This window comes from Haemorhous mexicanus, chromosome 2 (genome assembly GCF_027477595.1).
Source record: "Haemorhous mexicanus isolate bHaeMex1 chromosome 2, bHaeMex1.pri, whole genome shotgun sequence".
Taxonomy (NCBI): Eukaryota; Metazoa; Chordata; class Aves; order Passeriformes; family Fringillidae; genus Haemorhous; species Haemorhous mexicanus.
Window position 1 is genome coordinate 27,619,392 of NC_082342.1, and position 14,198 is coordinate 27,633,589.

Consider the following 14,198-nt stretch of genomic DNA (forward strand, 5'->3'; position numbering starts at 1 on the left):
TATTTTGTGTTCTAGTCTGGACAGAATGGAACAAGAATAAACTCAGTAATGACCTTACCAATAACTGGTGAATTCTTTAATTTATTTACCCTCTGTTTTGCCATAAATGCAGGCAGACAGATAATACTAGTTTGCCAAGTTTCCTGTTCCTTATAACACACACAGGAGAAGGGTAGCTATAAAAGGAAAGGGCAACATAAGGTACATGGCAGGTCCCTCAGGTACCAGGTTTCACACACACCTAGTGATGGTGCACCCTGCAAACGAATGACCCATCTGGGAAAAACTCACAGGAAAATTAATTCCTTAGCCTGGCAAAGAGTTGACTATGGAAGGCCAAAAAACACAGAACAGTAGCTTGTTGACACAAGAAAAAAGAAAGGAAACCTGAGGAAAGAGGAGGCGAAGAAACCAGAGGGCTCTCTGTGAAGAGATAAAGCACAATGCTCTGAGAAGTGTCATAATAAACAAATGCTTTCCCATCAGTGCCAAACATCCAGAGCCAGGAGCCAGGAGCCAGGTTTGCATTATATTAGAATATGGCTTGGCATCACTAGTGTCCCCTTTGTCACTTCTTTTAGAAGGACAAACTGACAGCAGAGTAAAACCACGCTATTCCACAGTGGGAGGGAAGAGTCCAGCTGGCTCCTGTGTAAACATAAGGGACACACAGGCTACTGACTCTCGAGTTTCTCTTAGAAAAATACAGCTCCCTCCACAAACTGTGTCTTTTGCTCTTTGCTCTCCTATCAGGCATGTTGCTTACCTTGCACAATCAAGTAAACCTGGGAAGTCTTGGGATGATGCTGTGTCTGCACTGAACATGTATAGGACCCCTCATCATAGACATCCACTTTCTGGATCCTCAGGCTGTATTCCAGGGGGTTTCTCTTCTCCAGCTCTACTCGAGGGTCCAGGGACCACTTGTCCTCTCCAGCAAAAATGATGCCGGAACGATTTAACCAGGCCACCTTGGAGCTTCTGTCTTCTACATAACACCTGCAGAGGATGAGACAGGTAAGGGGGAGATTAACAACCCTCTCCATCATCCATCATCTCCCTTTTGTTCCTCCTCTTTATTGCTTTGCTGAGAAACTTCACATCACACCCCTGCCGTGCCAGTGAACCATAGAATCTTCTCATCATTATTGTCCCATGGACAAGTACTTAACAATTTAACTCTATTGAAGAGTTTCAGGAATCTTTGGTTCATAAACACATGGGATTTGGGGAAGACATATCTCTTGTTCTCTCTTCCTTTTGCCTACAAATGCACTAAAAATTAATTTGGAAGGCCACAAGAGATCTTGATCACCAAATGCCTTCCAACCCTGCCAGTGAGAAAGGCTGGAAGTAGATCTTCCCATGCTTCTCCTTCACCTTCAAAAAGTTGACTATACAATAGATAGACTCCCAGACCCCTTTCAGCCTGGAGGGCTTCAGCTTTGCCAGCTCAGGACACAGCTCCTCCATCCCTCAGTTTCAGCAGCACTAGTGGAGGAATACAGAGTATCTCCCATCTACATTGTTTTGAAAAAAAAAAATTTGTGGAATTATTTCATTGTTCAAACATCACCCTCCTAAAACATACACACACACTTGCTGATGCACATCTGCTTGTTCATGCAGGCAAGTGCAGATTTCAGGCTGACAATGAGAGGCTGTGGGAGTGTCACTGTCATCCCTGTGAAACAAGCAGCATGTCCTGTGAACATCTCAGGCGAACAGGAGAGGTGGAATGACAGCTAGTAGTGGCAAGCAGAGGAGTAGCAGGAGGACCAGAAACTGCCAGGGGCCTGAGTACCAACCTTCCCAAATCAGAGGACAATCCAACCCCACCGCAACTGTAACTTGACAAGTATTTTGTTTCTTGACAGAGAGCAGAGTAGGTGCTGTGAAGACAAATGTATTTTTGGCAAAGACACCTGCTCTGTACCACTTCCCACCACCAGAAGGAGACTTGCGCAGAAAAGAGGAGCTGCCACTGAGGAGGCACATCCTGCTCACTCTCAGCTGTATCTCATTCAAGAGGACCAGGGCTGAAGAAGACAGGAAGACATAACTCCTCTTTCACCCTGGCAGCTGCACCCCCAGGGCTGGGCTCAGACGGGCCGACAGCAGGTTTGCCCTGCTGCTGCTCACATCACATTAGCTCTGCAGATAAACAGGGAAGCTCAGTCTCCAGAGCTGTTGCTCCTTCACCTCTCAGAGCTCTGTCCATAGTATCCCAGCATCCAAAAAACCCAGTACCTCTTGCTACTGCTATTACAGAATCTCTGAATACGTTAAGTTGGAAGGGACCACAGTAAGGTTGGATGGTCAAACCTCCCTGCTTGAGCAGGGTCTTCCTAGGTCACATTGCACAGGATGGTGCTCTATTCACTATTCATGCATATGTTGTATTTGAAGGAAGAAAAAGAGAGGATAAAGATTATTGCTTCAAGATAAGACAAATATTTGACAGTAGGCTTTCATACAGCCTTTTAGCATGGGTCAGACATTTTCCAAGTTCCTCTATTTGAATGCATTTCATTCAAGGCTGCTGCAGCTGCCTTCCCTTGTAATGTGACCCCACCATTATGGCCAGCACCTCACACCCACTCCCTTTTGGCAAGCCCATGGATGCTGTCCAAGCTGTTCTGGGGTTACTTGTGGGCAGGAGGAAAGCCAAGCTGCGTGGGCATCCATGGGAGCCATGCCATGCTGCTGGCCAAGCTGTAAGCAGCTCTGTCTGATCTGACAAACATTTGCTTTAGAGAGCAGCCCAACAGATGTATGTTACTGACAATGTCCAGCCAAGGAAGGGGAGTGGGAATTTGGCCTGCAGGCCAGAGCTCGCCCTCCTGGCCAGGAAGGCACTTGCCCCCAAGATGAACTCCCAGGTGTGATCTGAGTTGTTTTCAAAAAGCTACTCTTTATCAAAAAGAAGGATGCTGGGGAATCTGTGAGCAGTCACTTACAGGTAGAAACCAGCACCACTACAATGAGGCATTGCTCCAGGTCCATTGGCCATCCCAGGCAGTAATCACCAGTGATGGGAGGTGAAAGCCAAGACCCAGGGTGTGCAATGTGCTCCAGGGCTGGGACCAGTGGCCCTGTAGGAACACCCAGACTGCCTCCAGAGCTGGCTGCCTTAGGGTCAAGAGCCTTCCTGCAAATGCAGGAGTTGTAACAGTACCAAGAATCAGGGGTCAAGTATTTTGGTAGTGAAAAGCTAAGCAGATTAACAGTGGAAGCTGAAGTCAGTGGGAGCTGAAATTTCTCAGTCACGTCTGAAAATCTCCCTGAACAGCTATCAGTGCTGCTGGACTCCAGCAGATCCATGGCACTCCACCATCCCCACCATGCTGCTTTCCCATCCCCACCGGGCTACAGCGTGCACTCAGCAGCTCTGCCCTGCCCCTGATCATTACAACTCTCTGGGTAGCAAATATGCCTCTGTGTGGTGCCTTGTCATTAACAGTTCAGTAGTGTGGTCTGCACAAAGCCTTGTGCTTTTGCTCCTGTGGGTAGGCTTCAACCAGAGACCCTCCCTCCTCTCCCAGGAAGAGGAAATGTGTCATAACCTGTCTTACATGCATCCAGGTCAGCTCTAGGACAGTGGTCAATAGCTACAGTCAGGCAATCTTGCAACTGCCCCTGAAACAAGTTAGCAGGTGCTACCAAAATAAGGAAAGGAGAGGACAAAGAAAAGAGGAAAATGGGATGAGTAAGTGAAATGGATTTGACCCCTCTATTCACCATACCTGTTCCTCTCAAGCTGTCAGGGAAAATCAATGTACAAATGTGGAAATTCCAAGTCCTGGCATGCTCTGAACATGCATTCACGTTGATGATGCATCTCAGTATGTCTGTCTGCACACACGCACACACACACACACACACACACCCTCTTAGTCTGCCAGAGATGCCACCCAGCTGAATGGATCACGCTTTAATAAGGATTTATGGTGATGATTTTCACAGTGTAATAAGTGCTAATTCAATACTAATAGAATATTAAATGTCATGTTAACTGACATTTTAACTGCAAAGCAATAGGAGCATGGCATCAGCCAGATATCAATGGACTCTTATCATTCACTAATAATCAATAATCAAGTTCACAGAGACAGTCAAACGCTTTTCATTAGACTTGTTGGAAGCATTACCATCAGCCTCAGTGAAAGATAATAAACAGTTTGTGATCCATGCATTATTCTTTTCCTTATGGTTGCAGGTTTGATTTCTTGACATCTCTGATGTGGCTAATGAGAGGACTAGTGAATGGTGATGGGCATGCCTTGCATGATCACTGTAAGAACCTGGGAACTGTTGATCTTGCACCATTTCAAACCAGAGACGTGAAAAGACAAAAGATCTTCCTGCCATGCCCCATTAGTGCTCCTTGCTTCCTTGTAAACAAACACAGCCAAGTTTGGCGCCTGAAGTTTTTAGCAACAGCTGGATATGGAGAAAGAAACCCAGGTCATTCTTGCACTCCTCTGCCAGTCTCATTTTCCCCACATGCAAACGCAGACAATGGGGCTGAGCTGTGTTACAGGAGGGAGGGAATCGGGTGGTGCTATTCTGCAGGAGAATGATTTTGAACTTTCAGCATGAACCACGGCCTTGGATGGGCTCGAGGGCTGCCCACCATCATTCCTGGTCCCTGGATTTCAAGACAAGCTGGGACATCTGGCAGCATGCAAGTAGGGGGAGGGCAGGAACAAGTCCTGCTGCTTGTCCTCCCTCCTCCATCACCTGCCAGTCTAACACGCAGCGCTCCTGCAAACCTGCCCTTGTAAGCTCCGAGGAACGCTCCATCTGGAGACAGACGCATTTTTTGCCCCCTTCTTCAAAGTATTTGGGCTTGTTCCTATTGATGGGTGTGAGACCGAGTGAAGAAAAGGTGAGTGAGACTTAAGCACCCACATCTCCTACCCCGGCGACGAAAGCCCGGAGGTTTCAGGGCCCGTCCTGCCTCCCTCAGGCCCCGGCGCTCGGAGCAGCCGTGGCTCCGCTTCTCCTGCCGCGGCGGCAGCGCCACTCCGCGCATTGATTTCCCAGCGTGTTGCTCTAACACTCATCGCAGTTTATGTTGTGCCTGTCACTCCAGCAGCTCTCGGCCCTAAGCTTTCCGCCCTCTGTCTCCCCCGGCGAACAGACTGCTGAGAGGCGGCATTTGCCTGGAAAGGCCCAGCACGGCTCCCCCGGCTGCCTGCCCCCGCTGCCAGCCTGGGCCGCACGGGCGGAGGAGCGGGATGCGGCAGAGCCGGGATCTCAGCAGGGGGCTTCCCATTCTGCCCCAGAGAAGACAGGGCAGCAGCTATGGCCTAGGCTGCCGAGATGGACCGGGGGTATTTAATTCCTTCGGGAAGGGATGGATGATATTTAGAGCCTAGAGTGATGAAAAGGCAAGAAGGAAGCCCTTCAGGGCCTGGTGAAGCTGCTGTTTAAATGATTGCTTTAACATGGAGATTTTACAGCATTATCAATGATGTATTGGGTTGCACTGAAGCTGGGATAATTATTTAGGGTTTTTAAATTGCTGTTGTAATTCCAATTTTTTTTAAACTTTTTTTTTTTTAAAGTTTTTGGTTTTTTTTTAATAGCAGACCCAAACCCACAATTCTCTGCCAGAACCCCACTAGTGAGAAGAAGCAAGCTGCTAGGGTTGATGAAATATGCTGCAGTGCTTTGCCAGCAAGCCACAGCTCTTACCTCATTTTGGGGAAACATAAATAAAGATCAAGTTTATGGACTGCATTTTCTGCCCTCTTTCTCCAAAGCAAGTTGTGGTGACAGGTCTGTGCCACAATTCCCACAATCCTCTTTAATCATCTTTTCTCCGTTAACCCTTTGAACATCTCTTCTGTAAGACAATCTCTGTGCATCAGGCCAAAACTCAGCAGCCTGCTGCACGCACAATTAAGCACCCAAACCCCACCCCACTGCACACACTGAGGGACATGCTGCCCTTTTGCCAGAGGATGCCACAACCCGCCCTGCATCAGATCTCCTGCCTTTTGCCTCAGCTCTGTGATGAGCCTGCTCTAATCTTCTGACTTCACACACACTCTTACGAGATCCAGCTAACACCTTCCCCCACTGCCCTCTACCCCCAGCAGCAAAATGACAAGAGGGAAAAGAGAGAGGGATCAAACACGGCTCATTCGGCACAGAACAATGTCAGCTCCTGGCTGCCAGCTCCAAACATGCAAGACAAATTCTCCCTTGTGTTGCAAAATATGATCCTGGAAAAGCTAATGCAGTGGTTAAACACAGTCTTGCTCCCAGCCTGGGGAGGAAAGTTCAAGAGCAAATCATGCCTGTGCTGTTTCAGCTTGTCTCCTCAAGCTCTTCAGTCCTTCCCTGCCTGGCAAGCAAGGACTCGGACACAGCCATGGCCAGCCAGGGCGGCAGCAAGGGCCTGGCCTCTCCGCTATGCCCCGGCAGGGGTATGGGCAGCAAGGGCTAAGGACGGACCACAGCCATGCCAGCCCTGACCTCCCAGGCAGGCTCTTCAGGGAAGAGTCCAGCTAGGCTCCACAATGGCACTGCAGCGCTGGATCCTGCCAACATCTCAAGAGCAATGCAGTGCTGCCACTGCAGTCCCACCAGAGGAGCACAGTGGCAGAGCACAGAGGAGCACAGAGTCTGGAGGAGCAATATAGGAGCTGTTGGCCCTTGGTGGTTCCCACTTCTCTGGATCAGGCTCCCCTCAGTAGGAGATGCTGCAGAAGACATCCACAGCTGAATGTATCTCCACCTCTGCGAAGGCAAGGCCCCTTAAGTGGATGGTACTATCATGGGAGATCATATCAACTGAGCATCTGAAACCTCCTTTCAGCCAAGCACCAAAAGCCTCATTTTGCTGAATTTGAATGCACATGGGCATCAGTTGTTGCTCAAAATTCTCCTCCCTACTGCCACTGCTCCACTCTTTCCCCAGCCTAGTACAGCTGCTGCTCCTTTCCTTATGTGCCATGATACACAGCAGGGTCACTGTTTGAGAGTGAAAGCTGTGCCACAGCAGGATGGATTTCCAAAATGTGGCATAAATAGCTCCTGAGTAACCACTGCCAGCATGATAATACAGGCCCTCGGAGGCATTTAGAAAACTACTGTTTAAATCCAGTCCTGTGCTGGAAAACTGGCAGGAGGGGGAAACTGCTGCATCTGTTCAGCCCATGCTTTCTCTCAGCTGTATTATGCTGTGACCTTGGTCGTCACACCTCTCTGCAGCTCCCTGGGTATTTCAGCACTCAGGTGACAATTTTTGGCCACCCACCTATTGGGAGGGCGCACGGCTGATAGGATGCCTGCACTTCTTTTCATCCTTTTTAGTCAAAGTGTGAGGCTAGGATGGGCTTACCAGGTCAGGAAGCCCCAACCTCTGCCAGCACAGCCAGCTGTACTTTATTTTTTTCAGAGATGTACCTCATTCCTACTTTAGCCTAGTGTGTTTGATGGGGGAATATCCTCCCCCTGCTTTGCAGGCCATATTACTCAAAGTCTTTCTGTTCTGCTGATTAAAACATTTTTTTTTCTAACTCTAAGTCTAGATTTATCCATACCTGACTTATATCCATTTCCTCTCATGCCAACACCATCTTTTAGCTTTAAAGAGCTCTTCTCTCTCCTGGGTGTTTATCTTTCACTGTGTTCAGAGAGAGCAGTCATTTTGCTGAATTCAACAAGCCAAACTCTCCTGGTTTCTTCTTGTATGATAGCCCCTCCATTGCCCTAAACATTGCAGTAGCCTCTCTCAGCACCTGCTCCAGCCTGAATTCCTCTGTCGTGACCAGCATTTGTACCCAGTTTTCTAGAAGAGGAGTCCCCAGTGCCTTGTACAGAAACATTTCTGTCTCACTGTCTCTCCCATCAACTCCTTCTAATGAAATAAAAAAGGAATTGCAACCAAAAATAAGAGCATCAGTGCAGAACTGCTCATGAGCTGTAAACATCCTTGTCTCTCAGTCCATGTGGTACACATAGAAAATGAAACCCAAGGGAATTTACAAAAAATACACTGGCCTAAAAAGACAGCTAGCTGCCCTGGCTCACACTTGCAGACACACAGCTGTTCTCACAGGGTTTTTTTTCTGTTAAAATGACTGTTTAAGAGTAGATGTTCCTGTTTGTGTAGGGAAAAAACACAAACTCACAACAGAAATCAAGCCCGAAATACAGCGATTTTTATGCCAGTACTCTCAAAGGGTGGATGTAACTATATCAGAGTAAGAGAACTTACACTGGCATGATTTATTGCTCTTCCCATCTGTTGGGGATCAGTATACCTCCATAAACAACTTCAGTCCACATCCACTGCAGCAGAGGAACCTTCTTAAAAATATCAATATGAGCTGCTATGAGCTTAACTCCATCCCAGCCATTTCCCAGGACAGTTTAAGATTTCAAAATACAGAAAATCCTCAGACTGAGACCTACCACCACAGTACCATCTCTTCTTATAATCCACCATGCCCAGGAAATGCCCCCTATTTCTTTACAGCATAGTCAGGAAATCCTTGGACAGGGATTTTCCCAATCCAAGGCATGTTTCTAGAATGACTGACTCCAGTCCCAGGCCTCCTGCCAGAGGAGACTTGCTCTCTACGTGTGCACAGGGGGACGAACTGCTCTCTGGCTGACGCTTGCAGAAATGCCAAATGCTATGACAGCTTGCATCAGGGTCTTGCACTAAAATCAGTCAGGACGTTCAGGTTGCTGAGGAAACAGACCCTGAGCTCCCTTTTTCACTTTCGGGTTAGCTGAGGACTTGCCACTCTTCCTTTTCGGTCCAGCCGGAAACCTGGCTCTACTCTTGATCCAGAATCATTAGGCAATGCTCATCAGCTATTGATCACTTGGCCTTAGTGAAATATCCACTAGAAATGTATGCCTTGCTCTGCTGTCCATAGCTTCCTGTAGCATCCCAGGGCTCCTTCACTATCAAAAGGGGGAGCCAGGGAATAGCAGATCTGATGCAGAATGGCAATGGGGAACATTGCCCAATGATGGGGAACATTGCCCAATGATTTGGCTTTTTGTTGCTCTGCACTTACACTGAGGATCCTGTGCTTTTGTGATCACTAAGACACAGTCTGATATTTAAAAAGTATCTGGGGTCACTTAGGAACAGAAGTTCCTCAAAAGACAATTATAATTAGACCCTTATATGAACTGGGTTTTGGCTGTTATGCCAAAGTTGTAAATAAACTGGAAACTAAACTTCTGGCAGGCCTCTGCACCAGTATGACCTTTTTTCTTTTTTGGGGATACACCAAAAATGAGAATAGGATCACTAATAAGGCACGCATACAGACTTTAAGTCCCTTTGTTTTCATTCACAAACTTCAGCTGTGGAAATCACCTATTTCTTCTACCTGAACCCCTCGTGCCTTGTAGGTAACTTCTATGTGATCACCACTAGGTAACTCCAGAAAAGCTAATCCAATTTTTTCCCCTGAATTTCTTCTAGTCAAAAAACATAATAACGAAAATGCCACAAAAAGGGGAAAATGAGTTTCAGAGATGTGATCTCCTTCTCTGACAGGAGGGGAGGGAGGGTTTCGCTGGGAAGTCCACGTGACTTTGTATCTGGTAATTATCCAGCCACAGAGGGAAACTGAAACGTTCTGTGCTGTCGCAGAGAATGACAGCACCTGGAGCTCCAGCACCCAGATAAAAAGCAGAGAGACAATCAGGCAGATGGAGAAAGGCAATGCTACATCATGGGCTGGCAAGCAGAGGGAAGAGAAAAAAATGGGGAGAGGCAAAAGCTGGCAATAAACATTAAGGCAGCCAGCACAGCTACTGGGGAATGAGACTATGCCACAGATTAGCAATGCATGGGCACAAAGAAAGAAAGAGCATAAGGGCAGGTCATGAGGGAGTGGGTGCACAAAAGGGACAGTGCAAACACAAGAGGGAATAGGAGAATGATGCTAGAGGGTGTTTTAAAGCATTTTGTGTGGTCCAGGATTGCTTCCTCCCACCCCAGTCACAGGCTAAAAATGCAGGAGGCGTCACCACAGGCTGTCACAAAACAAGGGGGAGATTTGAAAATCAGCATCTCGCAGCTGAAGACAGATGTGGCACTGCAAATAATACCTTCCAGCTTGTGGATTTCAGTGGTTTGCTCAGGGAAGAGGACTACAAAGCTTAAGATCCAAATAATAAACCTGGAGCTTCGTAGCATCACCTCATGTATTTTGTATGGCAGAGAGGCAAGAGGGAGGTTCCCTCCCCGACTCTCCCTTTCACAGTTAGACACACCAAGACACATGTAAGCCTGCAAAACAGCCCACATGATTGCTGCTATGGTACCATGGCCTAGTTCCAAGAGCAAGGCACCTCAAGTGCTCTCCCACACAGCAACGTGACAGCGCCAGCTCTCAGGGCTCTCAGAAACAAGGGCTGTGCCCACAGGACTGGCAGCAGCCTCCAGTGGGTCAGGAAGGGCTGGCTGCCAGGTGGTAAGAAACCATAGACCACCTCTAGGAATGTTTCTGACATGAGAAAATACAGCCAAACAATCAGGTCAGGGCCATCAGCTTGTCAGGGGCTAATGCTGGCCACCAGCCTCAACAGCTATTGGGGTAAGTGACCAAAGTAGATCTGAAATGGCAGCATATCTCCAAGGAGGCAAGAAGAGCTAAGTGCTCAGATGTCCCCACCTGAACATTTGGGGAAGGAAATGGAAACAGTATCAAGGTCTGTGCCACACAGTCCCACAGCCACACAGCAGCCAAGGTATTGGGCCACACAGTTAAGTGACCAACCCTCCCATACCTAGTGACAGACATTTCAAAGAAAGGCAGAACCCTTCCTAAAGTGACAAAGTAAATCACCTTCTACATAATTTCATGATCTTTTCTAGCCATAAAAACCAATAAATCTAGCACCAAGCTAATCACAGAATGGCTTGGGTGGGAAGGGATGTTAAAGATCATCTAGTTCCATGCTCCTGCCATGAGCAGGGACAGCTGTTACCAGGTAAGGTTGTTAAAAGCCACATCAGCCAGGTTTTGAACACTGCCAGTCAGGGATGGGGCATGCACTGCTTCTATAGGTAACCTTTTCCAGTGTCTTGCTACCCTCAAAGTAAAGAATTTCTTCCTAATATCTAACCTAAATTTAGCCTCTGTGTAAATTAGCTTCCACTCTGAGTGACAGCTCGCAATCCACCTTGTAAGTTTGTACTCTGGCTTTCTTATCCCCAGGCATTTCTCAACCCCCTGCCCCCTTTTTCTTTTTTTAAACTCATTAACATCTTCATCTTGGTGATACTTTCTGGCTGAGAATTTCATCAGTTAACCATTAACTGGTACAAGTCTGTGAAAGAATGTCAGATTTAAATGTTGCGTGAAACTGGCAGGCGTCTCCTGTGTTTTGTACTATATGAAAGAGCTTCTTCCAATACCTGAGGAGCATGCTACATGAGACATAGTAACGCACTTTCTATTATCTGGATCCTAATGTTCATCTCATCTCATACTGCCTCCTCTTCATCAAGGGAAAGGGAATATCACATCTGAAGCATTAGTGCTTGTCCTGGGCGGGTGGGACAGGGGGATTTACACCAAGGAGAAATCAGTCTTAAAATCCTTTGGAGGCAGATAAGAGAGGGAATGGGAGTGACAGCAAGGAAAATAAATCTTAACTTTTCCTTCTTTTCTGAGGTCATGAGAGTATCAGAGGTGTCCCAACCAAGCTATCATCCCAAGTGCTGCCCTCAGGTAGCCAGCAGCAGACTGTGAAGGGTGGTATTTCAATATGAATGAGAAACTGGGTGCACCCTGCCTCATCACTTCCAGCTACTGCATTTCAATGAAGGACACCTTCTTGATGTGCAAACACTCTAGTTATTATTTACAGCTGACCTTTTCCTTCTCCAGCTCCCGCTGCCGTGACACTGCTGGTGGAGTTGGGGCTTGTAGAGATTGTGGAGATGATGTGTAGCAGAACATGTTCGATTCCCTGCCTGTGCCAGAGCTGTCATTAGTGCCACTGTGGATTGAGCTACACCTGTGCAAGCAACACTGGGAAATGTGGTGAAAAAAGCCTAATGTAGACAAAGCCTTTGAGGAGCTTAACCCCTCTTCCCCTTTTCCATCTCTCTCCCACTTGAAAGCAGGGAACAGCTTCTGAGCAAGACACATGCCCTCATTTCCATATCTAAAGCCAGTCCCGAAATACCATTGTGAAATAATGCTCTCAGAGAGAAGACGACGAAGCAGATTCCCTTTGAGAGACTCTACTGCTTCTTTTTTTAATTCCATCCAAAACCAACAGCCAACAAATACCAAATGCACCTGGACTGGAGCAGTCAATATTAGGCACCTTGTTTTCAGATAGATATTGGGGAATTGGAGGGAATTCAGAGGCAAGCAACAACAAAATTCATCAAGGGCTGGAAAGGGATCAGCATCTAAGGGAAGCTTAAAAACATTAAATATGTATAACTTGACTAAGAGAGGACTTAAAAGCGACATGTTGACAAGCTATACCTCTTTGAAAGCTGAAAGCACCGAGGGAAGAGAAGAATTATTTAGCAAGATGCACAGGGGTCTATAAAGGAGTAACAGGTCAGAAAAAAAAAAGAGAAAGTAGTCTGTTCAAACTTGAAGAAAAACTTCTTGTCATCTACAAGTACTAGTCTTGTATAAAGTCTCCCAAGGAAAGCAAGGAAGTGCCTATTCTTTCAGATGTTTGGGAAAAAAAAAAAAGGCTGTGGAACAGAGGATTGGCCTCACAGGAGCTGCAGGGAGAACAAACTACAGTGACCTGGTCTTACAACTTTTACAGTTCAGCAATGTGTCAGGAGAAGACAGGTCCTCTTACTGGTTTATTTGATGAAGCAATATTTTTAGGCTTTTTCACTTCACATGCAGCTAAATATTTCTTGTCAATACCGTAGACCTCTACATATCACACTAGAGTTACCTGGCACAGGTTTGGATTTGTTTCCAAAACTGGATCTTCTAGAAAACATGCATGAAGAGGTTAAAAACTACTGATACAAACACTAACAGTCTCATTATTTCCAAAATACATTGGCATATGGTTGTATTCCCAGATATGCTGTGAGTAAAGTTGTCCAGCACTTAAAAGTCACACATGAGATTTGACTTTTTTAAATGCTTAATATTAAAATCTAAACCAGATTCGTCAAAGTACTTTTGGGCCTACCAGCTGCCAAACTAACACACAAGGACCAAATCTTCAAAGAAGCATTTGGCACAGTGAGCTTTTCCACCAATATATCCAGTTTTCTTGCTGCCTAAAGTGAGATACTTTTGAAAATCCATCCCATGGATGTAACAATCATTGGATAAAAGGCTGCAAACTTCAAACTTCCATGCTGTATTTATTCCTTTATGTGGAAACCACAGCAAAGTTGTTACAGCAAGGCAATGCTCAACTCCACTTTCTTTCCTTTGTTTAGAGCTTTGCTAGATTTTGCCTTTCCCTAATGCCTCACTTTTGTCCATCATCAGGTCTTGTGAAAGAAGACATTTGAAAGACTTACAGGGAAGGTAGAGAAGATGCTGTGAGGGAGAACTCCCAGGAGCTTTGATCTCGGCTTACCTTCATTCCCACATGCACAATATGCCTTGCAGAGGACATGGTTATGAATAAATAAATAGAGGAAAGGAGGAAGAGTGGAAAAAAAGAAATTTTCAAGATACATCTGATGGAGTTTCTGCTGTTGACATGAAAGCCAGAAGCTTGTTAAAACCTCATGGTCAGAAACAGAATGGGAAGAAGGTACAACTCCTTGAGAAAGGGGAAGGAATATTTCCCACAGCTAGATCTTCTTGCCATCCTACTAATCATACTAATATCTGGCACTCTTTTTCATCAGAGATCCTTGCAGGGCTTTGTTTTGCAAGGCAATTCAGCAGTGTTTTTATCAAAGGAAGTAAGCACTGTGGAACTAAAATTCTTACCTTTGTAGAGGAGAAATGTTGTGATGTGTGTTTTATACACACAGGGAGCCAGTGGAGAAGGAAAGAAATAGGTTGTGCAATGTCACACAATGAAACTATTTTATTTTCAAAACCAAAACATAACAGACCTGACCTGTCTCATACAAAACTTGGTTTGGTTTGTACCGATTGCATGAGGATAGCAAGAGAGGGGTAGTGATGACTGCAAAATAGCCTTCACAAACCCAGATGTCACCTCCAGTGTCTTAGCACTACTGC

General features: G+C 46.3%; 1 protein-coding gene across 3 annotated transcripts in view; it reads right to left on the reverse strand.

Annotated features, from left to right (window-relative positions):
* Positions 1 to 14,198, reverse strand: part of LSAMP (limbic system associated membrane protein) — a 991,767-nt gene that overhangs the window by 160,779 nt on the left and 816,790 nt on the right. For all 3 annotated transcript variants that reach the window (XM_059838035.1, XM_059838034.1, XM_059838037.1), the window contains one exon: positions 767 to 999. In XM_059838035.1, coding sequence (XP_059694018.1) covers positions 767 to 999 — 233 coding nt within the window. The remainder of the gene's footprint in view (positions 1 to 766; positions 1,000 to 14,198) is intronic.